General features: G+C 41.4%; 1 protein-coding gene across 4 annotated transcripts in view; it reads right to left on the bottom strand.

Annotated features, from left to right (window-relative positions):
• plcb3 (phospholipase C, beta 3 (phosphatidylinositol-specific)) overlaps positions 1–23,822 on the bottom strand; it is a 76,815-nt gene that overhangs the window by 13,625 nt on the left and 39,368 nt on the right. For all 4 annotated transcript variants that reach the window (XM_053681403.1, XM_053681402.1, XM_053681404.1 and 1 more), the window contains 17 exons: positions 14,406–14,474; positions 13,188–13,328; positions 12,636–12,715; positions 11,586–11,639; positions 11,297–11,369; positions 8,436–8,536; positions 6,249–6,415; positions 5,980–6,126; positions 5,076–5,233; positions 4,882–4,964; positions 3,164–3,248; positions 2,712–2,859; positions 2,337–2,438; positions 2,121–2,197; positions 1,221–1,317; positions 956–1,040; positions 699–823 (listed from right to left, as the gene is read on the bottom strand). In XM_053681403.1, coding sequence (XP_053537378.1) covers positions 699–823; positions 956–1,040; positions 1,221–1,317; positions 2,121–2,197; positions 2,337–2,438; positions 2,712–2,859; positions 3,164–3,248; positions 4,882–4,964; positions 5,076–5,233; positions 5,980–6,126; positions 6,249–6,415; positions 8,436–8,536; positions 11,297–11,369; positions 11,586–11,639; positions 12,636–12,715; positions 13,188–13,328; positions 14,406–14,474 — 1,792 coding nt within the window. The remainder of the gene's footprint in view (positions 1–698; positions 824–955; positions 1,041–1,220; positions 1,318–2,120; positions 2,198–2,336; positions 2,439–2,711; positions 2,860–3,163; positions 3,249–4,881; positions 4,965–5,075; positions 5,234–5,979; positions 6,127–6,248; positions 6,416–8,435; positions 8,537–11,296; positions 11,370–11,585; positions 11,640–12,635; positions 12,716–13,187; positions 13,329–14,405; positions 14,475–23,822) is intronic.

Raw genomic sequence — 23,822 nt, 5'->3', positions numbered from 1 at the left:
TAAACAGACATCCCACCTCTCGCGGAAGTTCCGGGAGTCTCCCGTATACTGATAGCGGCTCCCTGGCGACCGCAAATTCCACACAATATCCTGGAAATCGATTTGATTGAGAGCGAGCGAGAGACCAATAGGAGCAGAGAGTGAGTGATGAGAGTGAGAGAGTGACAGAGAGAGTATCCTGATTGGTCTCTCTTTCTGCTAGCTAGACCTTTCTGCTAGCAAGATCAGTTTTCTCTGTGGGTGGGCTTTAAAGTCGACCTCTCTCTCTCTCCCTCTCTTCAGTTCATCCATCAGTTCAGTGTACCGCTCTAGATCAGTATCACTGTAGTGTTATGCAAAAAAGTCAAAAATCTTTCTTCACTTCATTCCAGACTACACTCAAGTGTACCCCTGCGTAATAGGGGTCAAAAACAAGAATCAGAAAAAGCATTCAAAAGTTTAACAATGACAACATCCCTCTATTTACACCTCGGCATAACATGGCTGAAATATGTTGGCTTTAATTAAATATAGTGGTGCATTAACTGAAGTTTACAGACTAAAACCCTCTCACTGATGCACGCAAACAAAAACTAGACTTCTAACACCTCCCTCTTACACAGCATCTACAGCTTGTTACATACGAGTGTAACAGTGTGTGATGTCCAGGTCCACAGGGTGCTTTACATAGATAGAGAGGGATCACATCGATTACTCACCGAGAGTCTGGAAGTTTAGCGCCACCATCTGGCAGCCAACATTCCAGAAAAGCTGAGGCATATAGTTACTGGAGTCCACGCGCGTGCCTTTGGGATAGATCCGACTCAACTGCTTCTTATTGTATCTGAACACACACACAGTTCAGGAAAACCAAAACCACACGCTCACAGTGACATGGTGTCATGCACAAACAATGATCTTACACAAGACATTAGCTGAGTATGAGTAAATATACTATCACAAATGGAAAGGATACTCCACAAATTCAATGGGGGAATTCTTCAGTGTGTCCATGCCTTTGGTCTCCACAAAGGATGACATTTCAAAATACTTGTTCCTTTCTAACCACATAAAAAATTACAAATAAACAACTATCATCAATAACAGTACAATACATACTTCACCATAGAGGAACTCTGACAACACAAGCACACACATTTATCAGGCTATAGTGAAGAATTAAGAACAAAAGCACGCGCACACACACACACACACACACACACACACACATCAATACTCACTGGTTGCTGCTTCAAAGGATTTGAATTTGACTGGTTCAATGTAGTTGACCAGTGTGGACATCTCTTCTGTAGCATTGACTTCACTGTATGCTGTTCCCTGCAGGACGGAAGAAGAAGAAGAAGAAGAAGAAGAAGAAGAAGAAGAAGAAGATGAAAAGAGCAGACTGAGTGCGAATGATTCCAATGAATCAATTCAAATTCCACTTGATGCATCTGCCTCAACATTAACCCTCGTGTTCATTACTGAGCAATGTTACTATTACAGGGAGAAAAGAACCCAAAACATTAATGCAGTAATATAAATATGACTTTTAAACATGATTATAAAAAGTCTGTTAGAGAAATTGAGCTGAGCACATAAAGTAGGGGATGTTATATTTAACATTGGAAATGTGAAATGGGTCATTTGGACCCAAAGATAAACATTAAAAAATATATAAAAATAACAATAATAAATGTTAAATTAATTTTTTTTTTCCATTAAAAAAAAAAAAAAATTACATCAAAATAAACACGCTTAACACTTCAGTGCCTATAAAACATGCTTTTTAGTGAACTGGACTGAATCAAATCATTACTAATTTACAAAAAATATCAGACCGAAATTTCGATCTTCTAATTACGGTGAAGAGAAGCAGAGGAATGCAGACAGAGAAGGAAAAGAAAAAGAGGAGAGAGAGGGAGAGAGAGAAAGAGAGAAGGGGGGGAGAGAGAGAAGGGGGGGGAGGGAGAGAAGGGGTGGATTGAGAGAGAGAGATGGGGAGAGAGAGTGGGAGAAGGGGGAGAGAGAGAAAGAAAGAAAGAGATAGAATGGGAGAGCGAGAGAAAGAGAGAGAGAGAGAAGGCGGAGAGAGAGAGAGTGAGAGAATGGGAGAGAGAGAGGTAATTGAGCTGATTTACCTCATCTGAATGGTGCTTTTTGGGGTCTGCCACTGGCTCTTCCTCCTCCTCGTCATCACTATCCCCATCTCCCCGATCTTCAACACAAGCAAACCAGCATTAAAAACTTCACATGAAAACACTAGAAACAATGCATGCACGGCATAACGACACCACCCTGACATTAGTCTGCACAGTGACTGGTGGAGACTACATGTCAATCAAGTCCCAACCCACCAATGGACTTCCGCATGTCAATGTCTTTGCTCATCCTCTCTGCAAGCTTCTCGCCCCCATTGGACATGATCTGGCTTGTCTCCCCTTCAGGCAATGGCGCATCTAAACACAAATCTTATTATGCATGGATATGAAATGGATATATGACACAATCAGACAGAAAATGGGATTTATGAATAACAACCATTTCTGTAAATGAAATTTACATGGAAACTTCTGACAGCAAACATGGAAATGGAAACGATAAAAGATTTGGACAGCATATGGCTGAACAGCACAATGATCTGGATGCATCTTTCTGGGTGAGAGTGAATCGTGAGACGTGTGAAGGAGAACTTTAACGTGATGTACTATCGCCCGAGTGCGTGCGCTCACCGTTAAGAGATGAGCCCTGCTCGTCTGCTCCCTCCTTGCGTCTGACACTGCCTCCGTTAGCTGTGCGGTAGTGATGCTTCTTCTTGTTCTTTATCAGGATTTTCCCCAACAGCTCCTGAGGACTGGGCAGAGGCTGACCTGGGACCAGCTGTAGCAAACCACATGCCAAACATCTTTATTACACTAGCCATGCTGAAAACTGATGCACAATCAGCAAAGGACATAAATCTGCAAGGAACGTTGATCTGCAATCAATACTACAATGAACATTTCCTTATAATGTACTATTAGGGCAACATCGTGAGCAATGAGCAATAGAAAGGTAATCACATTCAGTCTATGATATTCAGCAGAATCATTACAGACCTGCAGAAGCAATGACAAAATGTTACCACAACCAAAAATGCATGACTCGAGCTGGAAAGTTGCCCTCCCTTTCACCTGTTACTCACCGGGTATTTCTCTAAAGGATCGATGAGCAACGCGTCACCAAATATGGAACGACAGTATTCCGCCATCTTAGCCTGCTGCCGTGCACTGATAATGAAGAAATCAGAGGGGCAGAGAAGTTAAAATGAGCTATGCTTGGTAGAAGCTTAGACAATAAAGTGTATGACAGGAAGAGCGATATATTATTCAGTAGGACCATGTGATATACAACACGATGGGGTGTGCATCAACGACCACCTGAAGTCATACAACAGCATATCTTGACTAGAGATCGACTGATAATCGGTGTTCCCAATATTTAAGCATTTTTCCATAATCAGATATCGGTTTTGTAATATCTGATTCACCGATAAATGGCGCCATCTTGAGAGCGTTTCTGAAAATTGCATGCAGGACCGCCATTGCAGCACTGTATCTGAGGAGAGACGGTGAACGGTGTGCACAGGTAAAGTAACAGTGCACTTTTTTTTAAACACTTGTTCAGATCCCACTATTTATTGGTGTATAAATAAAAGGGTTTTTTTATGTTTTGTATGCAAGGAGGAAGTGAAATTCACAAAACTGTTCTAAATAAAACGGTTTGCTCAGTGGTGGTGTTATCATTGTGTCCAAACCAGAAGTAAAACAATAAATAAATATTGGTTCTGCATATCGGTTATCGGGCACATAAACATGCTAATAATCGGTATTGGTTATTCCATCCATCCATCCTCTACCGCTTACTCCTTTTCAGGGTCAGCCTATCCCAGGGAGCATCGGACACAAGGCAGGGTACACCCTGGACAGGGTGCCAGTCCATCGTAGTGCACAATCACATACACATCCACACACCCATTCATACAGTATGGACACTTTAGACACGCCAATCAGCCTACCATGCGTGTCTTTGGACTGGGGGAGGAAACCTGAGTACCCGGAAGAAACCCCCGCATCCCAGGGAGAACATGCAAACTCCGCACACACAGGACCACAGTGGAATCAAACCCCGGATCCTGGAGGTGTGAGGCGAACGTGCTAACCACTAAGTCACCGTGTGCCCGGTATTGGTCATTTTAAAAATCAATATCGGTCGATCTCTAATCCTGACACAATAATTTAATTAATTAAACAATGACACATCAGACTTTTTTTTATTTTATTTTATAAATCTAACGTTGTGGAAAGTTCATAAGACAAGTTATTTCCTGTTATCACTTACATTATAGCAGCTATAATCAGTTGTTCCCTCATCAGCCCCTCTTTTTTCTCGCTTATGAAATTAATCAGACACAAAAAAAAAAAACGCAGCTTTTCATCTTACAAAGAAACAGCAACGTGCAAAATGCGGCGTCTTGAAGACTTTCTCATGGTGGAAAAGTTTCTAACGGTTACAGTGCTGACACTGGAGACTCCTTCCATAAATGTGAAATAAATGTGGAAAACTTGTCCATATCAATGATTATACCTCAAATACAGCACGTTCTGTAATCTGTTTAACAGTGACAGATTAAGATTATGTGAATTAGCCATTGCTACAGAAACAATAAGGTATTAGAAGGAGTGCGAAACCTTTTCACCAATCAGATTTGAGAGCTCAAAACCATTGTGGTATAAGACAATATAACATCAATTTCATAATAATATCAATGCTACTTTTTTTTTTTTAATATCAAGTCTGGATGTTTCTGTAATTATTACACTCACACACGAACATACTGTACAGCCTGAGAGTTACACTTACGAGTCGACATGATTCTCGAAGGACAGGATGAGGGGGTAAGGAGAGGTCTTAAAGGCACTCTCAGCGATGGCTTCAATCACCTCCTGCAGAGAAAGACAGAGTGGAAAGAGGAAAACGTCACCTACATGCAAACAAGTGAATATGGGACACAGTTGAAGAGAGATGAACAGAATGACTCGGGCAGATGGCTGCACCTTGAAGGGGATTTCGGTTGTCATGGTGAAGCCGTGTGTAATAATGGGCTCCTCATCAGGTGGACGACCTTTCCAGCAGTCCAGCTCGATACAACGGCACCCGGTGAGCAAAACCTGTCTGTACATCTCCACTGAGGACAGACCTGTTAACTGACCCACTGCGCACATGCACACACACACACACAAATAAAAAAAATGTAACACATCACCGTTTGAAGGATACTGGGTAGAAACTCACCACTGCAGCTTCACTGAGTTCTGTAATCACTCTCGCTGCATTTTAAAACTCAATCATACTGTAATTATATACTCAGGGGGAAATGAACACCTTTTAGCATATATATATATATATATATATATATATATATATATATATATATATATATATGTATGTATGTATGTATGTATGTATGTATGTATATTCCCAGATAGCCTATAAGAACGCCTTTGCCAAAAGAAGAATGTATTGAAATGGTTCTCATGGCTGGATCAAGAAGCTGTCGCTGGTTATCGATGAACTTTAACAGGAAACACATCACACACGACACAGTTGCCAAACTTACTAACAAACTCATTAAGACTGGAAGTGTTACGGACCGACCGAGTAGTAGACGTCCACCAATATCCACTGATGAAGGCACAACCGACGGGGTGCTGGCAAACACAGTCCCCTATGTATAGAGACTTTTGGGACCCCTTGTACAATTATCTGAGAAAACGTCTGAGAAATATCCAAGAATCCCATTTGAGTTTTCCCACACTGGAGCCATGTCCACAAAGCAGCGCACTAGGTCAGAGTGCAAACGTTGTTCCCGAGCGGGTAGAGAATGCTCCTCGTGGATTTTTGATGACTGCAGGGAATTGTGAGTAGGACGGTATTTCAGATTTAGGACGTTTTACAAACCTGTGAGGTAGGTGTTGTGCGAAGAGTTGATAAAATAATGAGACAGCGGCTGGGTCATATCGTCCATGATGTCGAACCTCTCGGAGGGAACCACTGCGTTTTCCTCTCCTCCCAGATATTTACTGAAACTCATTAGAGAGATCTGGTCTACACACACACACACACACACACACACACACCATCATATTTAACATCAATTATCTCATTATGTTCCTCCCACTGTAACTCCTAATGTGTGTATGTGTATGTGTATGTGTGTGTGTGTTTACCTCTTTCCAGCTGGCGGGCGTTAGCCTCGTATTTTTCCATGAGCTGTCGTACCTGCTCTCGCTTGAGAGGTGGGTAAAGCACCTCGTTCAGCCGCGAATCCCTTTGCTTACGGTTGATGAAGTCCAACATCTGATCCAGGGATAGAAAGGGCTTCCCTTTAGAGCCACTGTGCACGTGCACGCACACACACACACACACACACACAAACACTCTTGATTAGGCTCAAGGACAACACGGTGCAATAAATTTGACTTCATTTAATCATTGCATTGTTTTCTCTGGTTGTGTACCTGCACTGCCTGCACACGTCTGCAGTATGTGCATTGTACGTTGAGGTGAATCAATATCAGTATGTCCATGTGCTGAGACACTACCACAGTTTATGTCACAGACATGAGATAAAAAAATGTGTCAGATGTGAATTTGGGAGAAGACACACATGAGAGAGTCGTACTAAAGCGGTTCTTATGTAGTTTTATCAAACCTTCCAACGCTAGAGCAATGCAGTGAAATGTTTTGTGGTACTAATGCACCGTCTGAACCACACAACTACTTAAACGCAAACAATTCCCTCTGAAAAAGTAGTCCCATCTCTAAAATGACAAAATCTACAGATTAAAAGCTTCGTTTACAAACGTATGAAAAGTATACTACGGTTATGCCACGGCACTCTTAAATTGCTGCATCGGACTGTTCAGAAGTTATTAAGTAAATGTGCGGTTACAGTTCAGTTCTGACAATAGTACAGGCTCTAATTCAAATCACAGCTTTATATTAACTCTTAAATGATATTAATTATTAATTCATTATTAAAATATATTAACATATTTATATGTGCTCCTTACAATATCTTAGCGTTTCTATAACAACTGATAATTCACAGGGGCATGTATGATGGCCAATAAAAAGATTAAAATACATGCTGTTATTTAATACAGAGGGGGAAAAAAAAGTATAATTAGTTGATTTGGTGAGGTTTTCTGTAAAGAGACATTTATTTAAGATTTATGGAAGGACTCTTCAGTGTCAGTGCTGTTTAATGGTCAGTATATTTTCCACTACGGAGGAGTCTTCATAACAGAGGACGTCGCGGTTCCTCAGCAACATGACAAGCTGCGTTTTTTCTTATTAACGTCAAGAGACAGAAAAATGGAGGCTAGTGGGGGAAAACTTTTAAAGCTACAGTGTTGTGCAAAAGTACTGGAACAGCAGGGCCAATTCTTTTGTTTTTGCTATACACTGAAAACAATTGTTTGTGTGATTAAAAAAAGGAATACGAGATGATAGATCAGAATTTCAGCTTTCGTTTCCTGATAACTACATCTAGATGTGTTAAACAACATGCCACCTTTAGTGGCAGAGCATCCAATTTTTAGGTATGCAAAAAGTATTGGAACAGATAGTCTTAACGTAATCATCGATTTCCCCTTTTTTCTTAGCATCAAATTGCCTCGCTTTGCTCCCATAGACAGCTCTCTGGTCTTCATGTTAGTTTATCCTTTTTAACAACAAATGCAGTCTTCACAGGTGAAGCCCAGGTCTTAATCCAAGAGTAGACATTCAGAGCTATTAACTGTTCAATCAATTAATCAAACTACAGAGGACAATCCATCTACCTGGGCAGCAAAAAACACCCTTCAGTCATGTGTTCCAATATTTGTGATCACTTGAAAAAATGGGTGGGTTCAAACAAAAAGGTGCCATGTTCCAAGTTGTTTAACATGCCGAAATGTAATCATCAGGAAATAAAAGCTGAAATTCTGATCTATCATCCCATATTCATCTTTTGATCTCAAACCCAAATGTCTTCAATGTATTGGCAAAAAAAAAACAAAACAAGAAAAAACTATTTTTTATATCATAAGTGATAACAGGAAGGCAGATATTCCACAACATACATTTTAACTGCAAACTAATTAAAAAAATATGATGTGCCATACTATAGTTGGCAAACTGCCATATTTTGCCACAGCAGCAGGTTACACTGTTTTATTCCTTCCTTATTAACTTCCAGTCCAGGGAAATGTGTTGACGTTCTTGTGTGTGGTATTCACACACAATGTATGCTAGTCATGTGGTATACATCACATAAAATGATCCCTTTTACATTTCATTACAGCTTACAATAAATAAATAAAATCTGAATCAAATGAGCGGAATATTCTCATCCTCTGTCCATCACTCACAGCTGCACGAAGATGCGGTCGATCTCGGGCCTCACAGACAGGTTGTTCACGAAGCTCTGGAACTTTTCCCAGGTGAACTCCTCCAGCTTGATCCCGTCTGCCTGAGGGAGACAAAGCAAATAGCTTTTGAACGCTTTGATGTTGTAGAAAAGACTTGTACTTCTACACTGATGCGGTCAGTGGATAAGCTCCAGTTTTGCAGTGGTCTAAATACAAAAAAATAAAATAATCACTTGATTCATCTGATCTAATGTTTTCATGGGGCAATATCAAAGCTTTAAAGGACAGGGGTTACCAGATTTCCATGAGGGCAATAATAACTTTCATAGTAATGGTCAATTCCTATGTCAGACTTAATTTGAACATTGGGGCTGTGTCTCAAATGTGTCTCAAATAATTCTCATACTACCCATCACATACAGTAGCATCTAGCGACTGGAATTTTTAGGTTATTAATCTCATGTTAAACATTTTGCACTAAACGGAAAGTCATTGTGCTGTACTTTCTGTAACTGACAAGCACTAGAGCAGCCAAAACTTTTTGCTACCAATTTACGACTGTAGCGTAGCAACATTCTCGCTTGGTGCGTCAGCTATTTAAAAATATTCAGCAGCAGCCTCCACCCTTGACAACTAAGGCCCTTTTTCTTAATCTACAACAAGTATCGCACTTCATGATGTCTTTTAGTATACCATCCAGGTATTACTAACACAACACATCTGTCCGAGTTGCCCTGTGTGAACACCCTACTATTGCACAAAGAACAGCATTTGAGACTCAGCTTTATATTAATCCCTACACCAGGACTGTCCAATTAGCTGACCTGTGTGGCTGTAGCTTTTCATTCCAACCAAGCAGAAGAAAACCCTCAGACAAAAATAGACTAATGAATCAGGGTGGCATGAAAAATAAAAAGAGGCCTCACAGATACGTTTTGACACCCCTGCCCTGTAATTTCACCATAGTCTGATTTGAAATTCTGATGTGCACCAGCTGGGGGCAGTGTGCTACAGCTTAACGGCTTGCAGTAACCAGCGGCCGCCTGGACAATCTGAAACAAACCCCCTTGTTTTGTTGTTCATTTTATTGCCCCAGGTCACACTGTGAACAATTTGTGAACAAATAATCAGTTTCAAAAGAAGACATTTCTGTTTTTTTCTGTAATCTTATACCAAAATGATTTCCTCCCCAACTCTACACGTCAGCATTTAGTTAAATAGGGGCAGTGGTGGCTTGACGGTTAAGGTTCTGGGTCACCGATCGGAAGGTCGGGGGTTCAAGCCCCAGCACTGCCAAGCTGCCACTGTTGGGCCCTTGAGCAAAACCCTCCCTGCTCCAGGGGCGCCATATCATGGCTGATCCTGCGCTCTGACCCCAACTTCCTAACATGCTGGGATATGTGAAGAAAAGAGAATTTCCCTGTGCTATAATGTAGATGTGACCAATAAAGTATCATTATCACTATAATTTACTCTTTCACTATGCAGGTGCAGGTAGGAATATAATATAATCCAATATCATTCCACAACTTAAACCTCACGCTCCCTCCTTCTCTGTGCGTATCCCTCTGCTTGCTCGGCACGACAATTCAAGCGACACTCCCACTGTTTCTACTGTAGCGTTAACATCATCATGAGCGGACATAGCAAACGATACGTTCTTCATATAACTTCTGACTTAAAATAGGAACGTTGTCAGATGAAGATGAAAAGCAAGGAGGGAAGCCAACCTTTAACAGGAATGCCAACCTTTTACAAATCATTGTGAGCTAGAGCTAACCTATACAGGCTATAAAAGTGAGTGTGGCTTCTTTGGGATCCATTTCCCCTTCACGCTGCAAACACAACTGATTATTTGGCGTAAGCCAGTTGGATGTCAGTTACTCAATGTTAATTTCTTATTTATAAAAATGTTGTATAAAAGCAATCTTGCACTCGTTATACGGAATATATCGGTACGACTGTGAATACCAGCGTGCTCGTGCCGTCGGCCGAATCAAAACAATCCCTGAGCTGTTTCATTTCTTACTTGTCGTGACATGAACTGCATGCTGGTCACAGATCACGTATATTTATCACTGTATGCACACATAAAATGGGTTTTGGGCCACAGAAAACAAAGCTTTATTTATTTATTAATTTAAAACTCTATTTTTTACTGTGTGTGGATGTTAAGACTCATCAGGTTTTTGAAAGTGCTAATGTCATAGCTCCAACCTGTATAATTGCGGGTTTTTTCACGTGTTATGAATGTCCTAGGCCTCCATCATCTTTGTCATGGCTGCTGACCAGACTGCTACTGCATGGTCTGTTATGTTTTCTTTGATGATATGTTTGCAAGTTTTCATTTTGTTTTATTGTTAGACCCGCATGCAGGGCGCACTTACCGCCGCGGGCCGGGTTCGATTCCCGGTCAGGGAACCGACCCCAGCCACTGGAGGGTTGCATGAGCCAGTGCACTCTCAGTGCCGGGTTCCAAGCCCGGAATTTGGGAAGGGTTGCGTCGGGAAGGGCGTCCGGCGTAAAACTTGGGCCAGAATTAAATTATGCGGACGGGTGCTCCACTGTGGCGGGAGCAGCCGAAAGAGGGAAAAAAATTAGACCTGCATGCAGAAGTGCCAGAATAGGATACAATCTCTACTGCTCCTGAATTCACCGCTCTAGCAAGAGAGAACTTTGGGCCATGTCAGTTACTTGGACGTATACAGTCACAAAATCATGCTTGTTTAGAGAAGCATACTAAAATCAGCCAGACTGACACACACACACATAAGGAGGAAGCTATATAGCACTAGGGGACTAGGGGAAAGACATGAGCACTGACTGCATGAGGGATAAATGATGGATTAATGAGTGAATACCCTGTTAGCCATTGGGTTGAACTGCTCCAGCGCTGACTCCACTCGCTTCTTGTCAGAAAACAGCTTCAGAATACTAAGAAAGAGAGCGTAGGAGAACTCTGAGTATTATTACGAGCAACATCAGTTTATCCAATTCTGCATACACTTTGTTTTGAGACCCGTGCACTACTCGGTTTCACACAGCAGAACTGAAAACAAAAGTACAGAGGGGAAGGAAAACCAAATTTATGAAACAAGATGTGGTGAAATTAAAACAGCTGTGTGTGTGTGTGTGTAAGCTCGTACTCACTTCTTTAGTGGGATTTTCCCATCCTGGGTGACCTGCACTGTTAGCTTGGTGTATCTGTTGGGGAAGAATTTGATTTGAGAAAGTAACGCCAATTTTGAACCATTGTAATGTACCAACTACCTTATCCATTATTACATTAAAATAAAAAATAATAATAAACAACAAGAAAAAAAATCCTAAATGGGGTAATGTTGCGTTCATGTGCCATAAGAATGATCATATTTACATTTATTTCCCACCTGAAAGCTAGACATAAGCATACCTTCAATTTATAATTATGAAAAGGAGCTTTCAAAATATCTAAATTTCATATTTCATGTCACAACGCATTGAAGTTAAATCTGTATTTTTTAGTATACGCATCCAAGGACTTCATAATTACGTATTAACAAGTGAGATTAGGATCTGACGAGCGTGAAGGCAGCACAGGAACGCAACTGTTATCAGAGCATCAAATCACAGCTCACGATTTCAGACTACTACTACTACTACTTCTTAATTTTTTTTTAAATTTAAAATCGGATCCCAAGATATTGGGGACAGAATGAGACAGCAGCCTATAGCTCTTTCTTTTTGGCCTGGAGGATGAATGTAGCCTTGCAAGGTTGAATAATGGGGAGCAAGAGAGCAGATGTGACAGAGGATGTGACAGATGTGCGTGTTACTGCATATGTACAGCACCATGTAAAACACTGCAAAACATCACAAGCTACACGCTGTTAATGATAAGGACATGTTTACCCACACACACAAAATGAATTTGCGTTGACATATAGCTAATAAACGTACACAAAACGTAGATATTCTGGCTCTTATTGAAATTTGTATAATTGGTGAGTATTAAAAGTGTGTGTGTGTTTTCATACCAGTTATCTGCCCTTGTTTGATAGTAATCAATCCTAATAAATTGTAAACAATAATAACTGATCTATGTTCATTTCAATAACTGCCTTTTAAGTCGATGCAAATCAGCAGCTCATTGCATCCCTACATATGTACAAAATCACAGAGACATTCACACACACACACACACACACACCCAATACTCACGCCTTGAGTAAGAAGGTGTTGCGTGAGGCATTGTGGGACAGTATGTTTGTGGCAAGTTTAAACAGCTCTTCAGTCCACACCTGGAGATACAGTAAACACCCACACCCACACCCACACACACACACACACACACACACACAAACAATGAGTAAACAGAATAAACCAGTGTGAGAGAGATGTAAAGGGAAACCCCATTAATAATTATGCTTTCCTAAGATAGCGTACGTTCTAGTGAAAAGAATCAATTTATTAGTTCCTCTTCTGTTTGGCTCCAATTGATTTCAATTATATTTCGACTGCTGTTTTTTTCCTTTATATGTTTTATATCATTATATATCGATGGTTTTGTTTTTGCTTTACCCATAAGCTAATTTAGCCGCCTTGTGTTTTGTCTAGCTTTAAGGATAGTGTCCTTGGGGATGAAAAAGGCCTTTGCATTTTTAATAAATGATTATTGATAGCTGACAGAGTTGCAGAGAGAGAGACATGACAGAGAAACAATAGACGGTCATCGCAAAGAGGGGGTGTGTGGTGCTTGGTTGCTGTGGTTACCTTGGCAATGTCCACCTCCATGGCCTGGAAGTTAAGGAAGGAGAGGTTAACCAGGTCGTTGCCGTAGACGACTGTTACTAGCTTAGCCTCCGCATTGCCCTCTGGTTTTCCAAAGCCCAGCACGTCACGCACACGTGAATCCTACACACACACATGCACGCGCGCGCACACACACACACACACACACACAGTCAGATTCTGGACCTCAGCGAAATAGACGTTCTTCATCCCTGGGTGCATGAGACACCGAACACTTCCAGGAAGTCGTTACACCGCAGCCAGCGTGGCTTCCTCTGCACAAGCACTGGAACAGTGATAAGAGTGGAAGGCCAATGTGTGGGTATAAATGTGCACGCATTTGTGTGTGTGTTTGTGTTGGGGCTGACCTGTTTATGCTTAAGACTCACGTTCCTGCTCTACTGAATCTTCCTACCTGCGTGCCACTGACTTACACTTGTAACGATCTGCTGCTGTAATCCTGAAGACCTGTGTCCTGTGCTAATCCCAGGACTCCTCACAATATCTTCATACTGAAGATACTTTCACCGTGCTTAGCATTGTATTAACGCTCCTCTTCTACACATGGATACTGTAATGACCAACATCCCACTATCCCACGTGACCAAGAAGAGCATCGGCTCCCTTTTCAGTCTGGTTCCTCTGAGTCTCATTAGGGATATAAATCTACATCCCGGATTTCCATAAAGCTGCTTTGTGACAATATAATACCGTTCAAATGGAATTGAATTGGCAGAGCTAATGGGGTGGGGATATTTCTCCCTCACTGGAGGGCTGTAAAGCCTGGCACAGGGCTTTGTGGGTCAGTCAGGGAGGTCTGAACTTGCGAACATAAGCACATCGTCCAGAAATGCCTGCCAATAAACCTTCCTAAGGACACCGCACCGAGCAGGCAGACACGACCTCAGAGTGGACGCTCAATGAGGTTTCTCCAACTAGAATTTTCTAGTATATACTAGTATGTCAAGGAATGTACGTACAATTATACATGCCTCTTATTTATTCAGGTTTAATTCCACAGACCTGAAAAAGCACACTAACACACAGAAGGGTTAAAAACACTAAGGCTATAAAATGACACTCAAACATGCTCTCTTACACACACACACACACACACACACACACACACACACACACACACACACCATTAAAGCTATAAAACAGTTAATGTAAAATCACACTCTCTTACGTACACAGTACCTTTGGTATCTTGGCAAACTTCCCTGTTCTGGTGTCTCTGATATGGCTGATGTCCACGATCTCGGTCTCCTGAGGAGAAAATGAAAATAGAACGTTATAAACAATTGCATGAGCGTACTTTCGAACCATCTGCTGCTCTGAACTCGGGCTTTTCCGGCAAGTCGCCCTGTTATTCACGGGAGACGGCGAAGAACAAAGCTTTTAAGTCGAGCTTGTGTTAAAACACCGAACACTGTCGACAGAGCCGCACGGCTGAAGGTGGTAAGTGGAGCGAAATAATCCTTGCTCAAATATGAAGCGCAAAAGCTCGACATTGAAAAAGCCGAGATGGGATTTTACAGGATCTAAATGAGGACTTGTAGCAAGGGAAAAGGAGAGAAGACAAGAAGTTAATTTTGGACGAAATCTCAAATGTGATATGACAAAAAGGTACGACATATTAATGAGCGATGATCGACCAGATATTAGGCCTGATTTCCCAGTCACGGCATGACCTGGAGACACTGAGCTGTGCAAAGAACTCATGCGACCTTTGAAAAAGTCTTTCCTTTGACAATTTCATGAACAACAGACTCATGATGAGGTCATTATGCATATGGCGCAGGAGCCTTCTAGTTCTCTACAGTCCCACACTGGAATGAGATCACATCGAGACGTCACTGCAGGACTCACAAAACACTGACCATTAATTACAAATGCACTACACCTCCAAGACTAAACGTTATGTGGTTTTAAGGGTTGCTCAGTAATCCACATTCCAGCAGAAATACAGGGTGTGCAGGAGGATGTAGCGAAACTATTGCGGTTAAAAAAAAAAAAAAAAGTTTTTAATAATGAAAAGAAAAAAAAAAGAGCACCAGTACGGCTGAGCTCGGGCGCTCTGTACAAAAAAGCAGCTCATAAACAGGCCCGGTAAACAAAGCAGAACAGGACTGTAAATACTATCACTCATTCTCTGTTTGACAATCCTCGCTCTTTTCCTCTTTCATCTTTTCAGCCTTTGTATCGTCCTTTCTCTCTTGACCTCTTCATCTTTTAAAGCAAACGCTCTTCTCTCTGTGTCATCACCGCTTTTATTCTTTGCGATTTTCTCTTATTTGGCAACCTAACTCGCATTCTCTTGCTCTCTGGAATGATTAAGTTGTTGACTTGAATGTTCCCTCGAGTGTGTGTGTGACGGGTTAGAGGTTCCCGGTAGGAGTCCGATCGCAGCCGGCACAGAGGGACATGGACACACACGTTTCCCCTTAGGATGGTGTTATGGCAAGATACGGGACATTTTTTTTTCTGACAAGCTGAAACAAATGATAGAGCACATGATAAACCAGGTCTGCAACGTATACGCAGATCAGATATTAATAATTAATAAGGAGCAGAGTGACAAATCGGATCTTAAGATAATCATGCGACCGTATAAAAAGTGAACATCTGCTACATATGATAGTTTTATTTGACATAGTACACACAGTATGGTTGTTCACATGCCCTCTAAAACCGATGTAAAGTCGGAAAATGTGGAGCCAGTCAATAGCCGTCGCTGTGCCTGAAGAGGTCTCGCGGTCCTCATTTCTGCATGCATGTGAGGTTCGTGAGGAAATAGGGTGTCCCATGAGTGTCCCTCTATTCACCTTTACATGAAGTCTGCATTGAAGTAGACTCAGCTGTGGTCTCTTGCATGAAACAAATAGCGAATTGGCAGAAAACAAGAGAAAAAGACGATAACATTTGAGTACTATCGAGACTTGTAGGACTTCTTCCTCATTATTAATTTGTCACAGTCATTAAGCAGCGCACCTTGTAAAAAACCCCCCAAAAATCATTTAAAACAAAAAACAAAATAATTAGCCCATAGTTTAGCACCACATAATTGTATATGAAGCTACAGTACCATGAGCGGTCATGATTCTTCTCAGTGTGATTTTATGCAAATCATTCAAATTTTCTCTGGTAATTGCATTACATCCAGTTATGTGTAATTATTTCCCACTTGGAGCTTAAGGAAACAATCAGCATAAATGTTTGAGTTAGTAATGAGACTCAGTGCGGTGTGGATCTCCGAATGAAAACCCTGCACGGAACACAAGTCAACGATCGGGAATGTGATTTCATCTTGAGGACTTTTTCCCCAAAGGAAAAAGTCATCCCCTCGCCGTCATGTCCATGAACATCTCCGAAACCTCACCACAGAGTGGACTTGGACGAGGAGCGTAGGACCATTTGGAACATGGCCTATGCTATGTGCGTACGTTTTTTGTCTAATCTAAATGAAATAATTTGGTTTGCTGATTCAGAACGGACTGTTTAAAGGCCATAAACTGGTATTCAAATCGAAATCTTTCTGGTCCGCTTACCAATTTTCCACTGAGCTGAAAAAATCGTCCACAAAGTAGGACAATTTTATGCAGGTTTATGACCGATCAACTACAGAACTAACAAATGTGTGACAAATGCTTAATGTTACGACTCTTAACAATCTCCACTGTCTCACTGCTAATTAAGCACACAGGTTTGGTGCTTCTGTTAGGAAGAATAAATGCATGCGTGAATACTTGTCTGTCCATTCATCTTTATAAAAACACACGGTTTTCACCATCAATCTTCCTTTTCTTTCGATCTGACCATTTGGAAAAGGCCATTTTCGTAGCTTTTCTGACATTTACTAATTTGCTAACGCCACTCAGCAAAACAAATTAGCTACCTGACGAACCTCAAACATTGAAACATTGTTACGGAAGGACCGGAGAGTGTGGAAATACAGCTTAGTCATAGTGATGCCGGTACACTGCTCTGATTGGATGTTGTTGTCACATGCCAACAGTTTAGAACAAAAGGGGCGTGAAAGTACTAAAGTACTGGCTTTATTTTTGTTTGTCTGTATGATTCTATACTCACAACCAACTTTTATACTCGTATACTTACACAATCACTTAGCCAGGTGTCAGATAACTAGAGATTTAGATCTCGGTCCGGATTGAATCGCAATTCAGTCCGAATCCAGACTGGACTCCGTCTATCGAGTACCCCTGATCTATCGAATATCTGTTTACATGCATGTTACATGTGATCCAAATCGAATTTATGCACGACAGAAACGAAACGTCTTGTGCATTCCTCCTACGTCATAATTCAATTCACTGTAAAACGACGGTTCGGAGATTCAGCTCCTCCCACACACACACACACACACACACACACACACACAACACGTTCATCTTTCATATACAGTACTATAAAGCCGAACTGTCCTAATAGTATACAGTCCATACTAAAAAAAATATTTAAAACCATAGATATTACACTCATATTAAATTTAAGGGTGGAACAGCCTGATGTTTTTCCCACATTTGCATATAACAGGAGGTCACTCGTGTCAAGTCACACAAAAAAAAATCCCAGCAATAACATGTTTGGAAAAGATAACAAGTTGGAAGCTTGTACTTAACGCAATCCTGAAATTAGAGTCAGCGTTACCAAAACAAGAACCCGTTCGAGGCAGGTAACTAATCTCAAAGTTTAGCTAAGTATTCCAGACCTGCGAACTCAGAAGAGGTGAAAAAGGTGACATGTTTATATATATATATATATATATATATATATATATATATATATATATATATATATATATATATATACACATATATATATATATACACATACATACACACACACATACATATATATCTCTGCATGTTCTCCCCTGGGTAGTCTGGTTTCCTCCAAGTCCAAGGACATGTATGGTAGGCTGATTGGCATGTCCAAAGTGTCCGTAGTGTATAAATGGGTGTGTGAATGTGTGTGGGATTGCGCCCTGCGATGGATTGGCACCCCATACAGGGTGTACCCCGCCGTGGGCCTGATACTCCCTGGAATAGGCTCCAGGTTCCCCGCAACCCTGAAGGATAAGCGGTATAGAAGATGGATGGATGGATGGATATTATATATATATATATATATATATATATATATATATATATATATATATATATATATATATATATATATATATATAATTATTTATATATCAGTGTATATGACCAAGGTGAAGCTCATACACAAATATTCAAAACCAAACTGTTGTTTCGCGACTTTGAAGCAAAAAAAGGTTTCATAAAATTTACATCCCTAAATAGAATACATTAGCAAACGCTGATCATGTTAACACGCAACCATGGTCAACACGATCACTCATTAAAACACAGCGGGTCTTTTTCATTACGTGTTCGTTTTTATTCCCCTAGTAACTTTCGAGAACGACAGACGTTCAAATCAGACAGAAATACGGATGCAGTGGGAGTCTTAAAAACTCAGCGAAAGTATTCCGATTCATTCTGAACTGACTGACGTTAGCTTACGTGCTAACAAGCGTACTAACAGGTTGGGAAAAGTTTGATGGGGTAACGTTAGGGGAAAAAACGTATCACGAAGCGCTGCACCAAAGATGTTGTATTGGGAAAAAGGTCGCGACAGCTCGAGAGACGTCTGTGGTCTCACTCCAGTGTATGGGAAATTAGCGGATTTCTGATTCATGTGGTTTAGGGGCCATTTAGCGCCTAAAAACGAGTGGAAAACACTTGCGCTGCCGTGGTGTCTGCCGCTGCTAAGCGATGAGGAAGTTTTTGCACAGGATGGATTTACAGCACCGCAAATCCCTTGCAGAAGCTCTGCTACTAGGGTTACTTATGGAGAAGCGAGACAAAAAACGTTGTGCTTGGGCACACCCCACCCTTCAATCACGCAGAAAACACGGAGAATTTCACCAACTAATCCAACCGCTAAACAAAAGAGACACAAGCGACTGGTTTGCAGGTATGGTATTCAAGTGCTGTGCTTGGTTTTTTAAATCATAATAGTTTCAGCAGAATGTTGCTTGCCATCCTACTTTGAATAATACAGACCCATTTTTTTTTCACCTAACATGGGTCATGAGGTGAACGCAAAGATTACGTTAGCAAACTTAATCAGATTCAAAAGTTTACAAGCATTTACATTTATAGCATTTGGCAGACGCCCTTGTCGTTAACCTAGTCTGCTTCTTCTTCTGTATCGGAGTATTATTGAGCTGGTTCTTATCTATGGTGCCATCTGTTTTTTTTCCATATGCTAACAGTTACCAATAAGAACAAGCTCTTGAAGATAACTAATTTAGCGACAAAAATTATTGGGATTCCCAACCCCAATTTATTGGACTGTCATTTCAAATATGCTCCGGAAGGCACATAAAATTTTTTAAATGATCCAGACCACCCACTTTATCAATATTTCAACCCCTTCCTTCTGGCCGCAGGTATAGACTACCCATGTGCAGAAAGGCCAGCTATGGTAGGAGCTCTGTTCCTATGGCTAATCAGCCATTGTGATGTCATCTTATGCGCTGGCATTTGTTGTATGATCCTGATGTTTTCTTTTTGTCCCCTTCTCCCCTCTATGCCTGTGATTGTTTATGATGGTTTATATGTATGGTGATGTTGTGTATGTTTTTCTACGCACCCACGGTGGAAACAAATTTCCTCTTTGAGGACCTATCGATCTATCTATTCAGAGCGACTAACATTGATCTCATTTCTACATCTGAGCAGGTGAGGGTTACGGGCCTTGCCTAAGGGCCCAACAGTGGCAGCTTGTCAGTGCTGGGGTTTGAACTCCTGACCTTCTGATCAGTAACCCAATGTCAAGTATTTTACCGTATTTGGATTTAGGATGTTTACTGTAAGTCATTTATTCTGACCGAGCAGAATCAAGATTAGGAACAAATTATAAACATATTATTAGGCTACACGTTAATCGAAAGTGATGATACCGACATTAACTCAGAAATTTTATAAACATGTTGGCAAATTGCCCCGTTTATCTTCGGCCTCGGGCCGCTTCGTCATTACGCCTCTTTAACGACGGCGATCTTGAAGGGACAAACTTGTCATACACCTCTTACTGTATCTTATCCAGCAGGACCAGAGCTCTCTGTATCGGCTTCGCGTACAGGAAACGTTTTAAGCACCGAAACAAACAATCCACGCAGAGAGAAACAAAACAAAAAAGAAAAGAAAAGAAAAACCAAACCCAAGCTGTTCAACCGGTGCCACCTAGGCAGTACATACCCAGTTGTACCACAGGTTGTGTTTAACACAAGTGCTTTTACAAGTCTGGATTTGTCACATATCTTCCCGTGTCTTTCTGTAGGCTGAGTAATCCTGCATGTGTGTGCGCATGTTAAAGCGTGTGTTTACATGTTCTATTCTCCTGGAGCTGTGCAGGAATGCTGTAAATATAACATTTAGCTGCTTATGTCTCTGTAGCACATGACGGGTTTCTCACACGCACTCTCACTCTCTCTCTCCGTCACACACGCGTGTACTCACGCACATACACACTCACGCGCACACAGGTTTTTATTTTCCCATGGCATGTTTCATCTCAGAGCTCAGTGCTGTTTCTTTTACATCGAGCGGTGGCAAGAGGGCACGAGATCCACCACACACACACACACACACACACACACACACACACACACACACACACACACACACAGGGTTTTCTTCCGTCACTATCACTGCCTTGACATGAAGTCAAACAATCTATTTCTCACACAGCGTTCTCACACACTGGCGGACTACTGACTATAAATTGTATAAAGATAAAAATAATAATAAAAAAAATAAATAATAAAAACTTTACAGCATAATGTTAACAAAATGTGCATCACTTTTCATAGATACTGATTTAAGAAATGTTACACTGACATCAAAAGCACCAGAATCTAAACTGCTACGTTTGTCCATGGAACAAGAGCTTTTGGAAGATAAGCTCTACTCTCTAACTGCTATTGTCTGAACATATTCACTCTCCTGAAGTCAGACTGGTTTTCTGAGTCGTGTTGTGGCTCAGGCTGGCAAGCGGGACCTGGATGAACAGGAACGGCGAGAGGTTCATAAAACAGAAGTACGGGAAACTCCAACATACTATACGACATGCCACAACAAAAAGTCATTCACTGCAACTCGTAATGTGTGTGTGTGTGTTGGGGGGGGGGATTAGAAAACCTCTGTAGGGATGGATGATCAAAATAAGTGAGCAACAAAACAACTCTGTGTGCTTTGTGTGTTAAATAGTGCTGTGTAATGCTGGAAGTAACCTGGATGACGAATGTGACGTCCTCGTTCCCGAAGCCTGAGGCTCGTCTCTGACCTCCGACCTCTAACCCTGAGACTCTGACTGGACCTTTTGTCCAGGACTGACAGAAAGAAACAAATCCTGAAACACTGCTACGACACAGAACTAATTCACTGTTCCATTACTAATCCATTTTTCATAATATTTACATATTCAAAAGGCACGATTCAGTGATCTCATGTCTGCAATCATGACGTAGCACAAGGATCATTCCTAAAATGATTAGGAACGGTTTGATAATCGAAATGAAATGAAGGACGAATGAATCCGTCGTGTACGGCAGATTTTCCCATTACATTTTGAACATGATGTACCAATATTCTACTTAATTATAAAAACAAGCAGTCGACTTGTCCTAAATTTGATATCAGTAGTTAATCAGTTCCCACAGGCTCTTACTGAAGTCGCTGGTGTCTATGGTTTCATCTCAAATAGAGTTCACCATGAAGGGTTTGTGGAGCCTTTATGTCACACCCTATGTAGTGTGCTTTTCTAGTGAATAGGACGTCATCGTGCATATGAGCTGCATAAAGATGGAACAGATTTTAAATGTAATATCTTCTTACAATATCAATGTCGCAAACACTACTATGGGTGTAGAAATAATCTGACACCTGAGATAGTGAGTGAGTGAGTGAGTGAGGGAAAAAATGATGAATTTGCCTCCTAGTATTTTTGCTTCATGTGGTTAGTGTTTAAAATTGAATGCAAAGTCATTTTAAAGGATACTCCTGTGATTTATGATACTTTGACCAGGTGCTTTTCTCTCTAACACACACACACACACACACACACACACACACACACACACACACACACACACACACAGTGGAATGTAACTCTAGTAACTGGTAGCAGTAGTCTCTTCCTGTTTGGTCTTGAGACAAGGTTTTGTGTGTGTGTGTGAGTGTGTGAGAGAGAGAGAGAGCGAGAGAGAGAGAAAGAGTGTGAGTGTGTGAGAGAGAGAAAGAGAGAGAGAGAGAGGAAAGAGTGTGTGAGTGTGTGAGAGACAGAGAGAGAGAGAGAGAGAGAGAGAGAGAGAGAGAGAGAGAGAGTGAGTGTGAGAGAGAGAGAGAGAGAGAGAGAGACAGTGTGTGTGTGAGAGAGAGAGAGAGAGAGAGAGAGAGAGAGAGAGAGAAAGAGAGTGTGTGTGTGTGTGTGTGTGTGTGAGAGAGAGAGTGAGTGTGTGTGTGTGAGACAGAGAGAGAGAGAGAGAGAGAGAGAGAGAGAAAGAGAGACTGAGTGAGTGTGTGTGTGTGAGACAGAGAGAGTGTGTGTGTGTGTGTGTGTGTGTGTGTGTGTGTGTGTGTGTGCGTGTGCGTGCGTGTGTGTGTGTGTGCGCGTGTGTGTGCGTGTGTGCGTGCGGCAGCATCGTGGTCATGTTATACTCCTGAGAGCCAGGAATCGTCCTCCATCACGTCCTGTCTCTCGTACCTGCTCTGTGTCCCTCACAGTGCGTACAGCTCCTTACTCTCAGTTCCAGTAAGCAGAAAAAGACACAAGGACAGACTGAGACTCTGCTACAGACATTTCTCACAAAATACACCGCACACTCACAGTTCATTTCTTCATTCCTTCAATTACTTAAAGCTCATACCAAACCCGTTTTTGCTCAAATACTTAATAAAGCTCAATGAGGAAAGTGGACATGAATAAAAACGGACAAAACCAGCTTCAATTCTGTTCCACTTTGTGCCAATGCTGAACCAGCCAACATTTCTCTCATTCCTCATGTTCCATATCCCTTAGGTTCCTGAAAATGGGGTTTGTTCTCCTAGATTATAATAAATAAATACATAAATAAATCAATAAGAAGTCAGGATGGCTCACAGCTCCAGGTTTCATCCGAGATCTTTTCGGTTTCTCATGTTCTCTCTGTGTTTGCGTGGGTTTCCTTCCAGCTTCCAAAAACATGCCAGACTGGCTACACAAAGTCATCCCTAGGTGTAAATGAGTGTATGAGCGTGTGTGTTCACGGTGCCCATTCGGGGTGTATTCCCGGCTCGTGCACGGTATTCCCAGGATAACGTACTTGCTGAAGATGAATGATCGAATATTCACAAAGTACTGCAATGTGTCCTGTCCATCGCGTGGAACCATCGCTTTACTCCACCCACTCAGACTTCTCGTACAATAGCCACGTTTACTGTACTTTCTAGCCAATTAAACGTATGTACAATTCACAAAAGGCAACACATTTAGAACAAAGACTTATAGAGTGCTGCAGCCCTAAAACCCGGAACGGCGTTA

This window comes from Ictalurus punctatus, chromosome 7 (genome assembly GCF_001660625.3).
Source record: "Ictalurus punctatus breed USDA103 chromosome 7, Coco_2.0, whole genome shotgun sequence".
In the NCBI taxonomy this organism is placed as follows: domain Eukaryota; kingdom Metazoa; phylum Chordata; class Actinopteri; order Siluriformes; family Ictaluridae; genus Ictalurus; species Ictalurus punctatus.
This window is presented reverse-complemented; position numbering and strand designations above follow the sequence as displayed.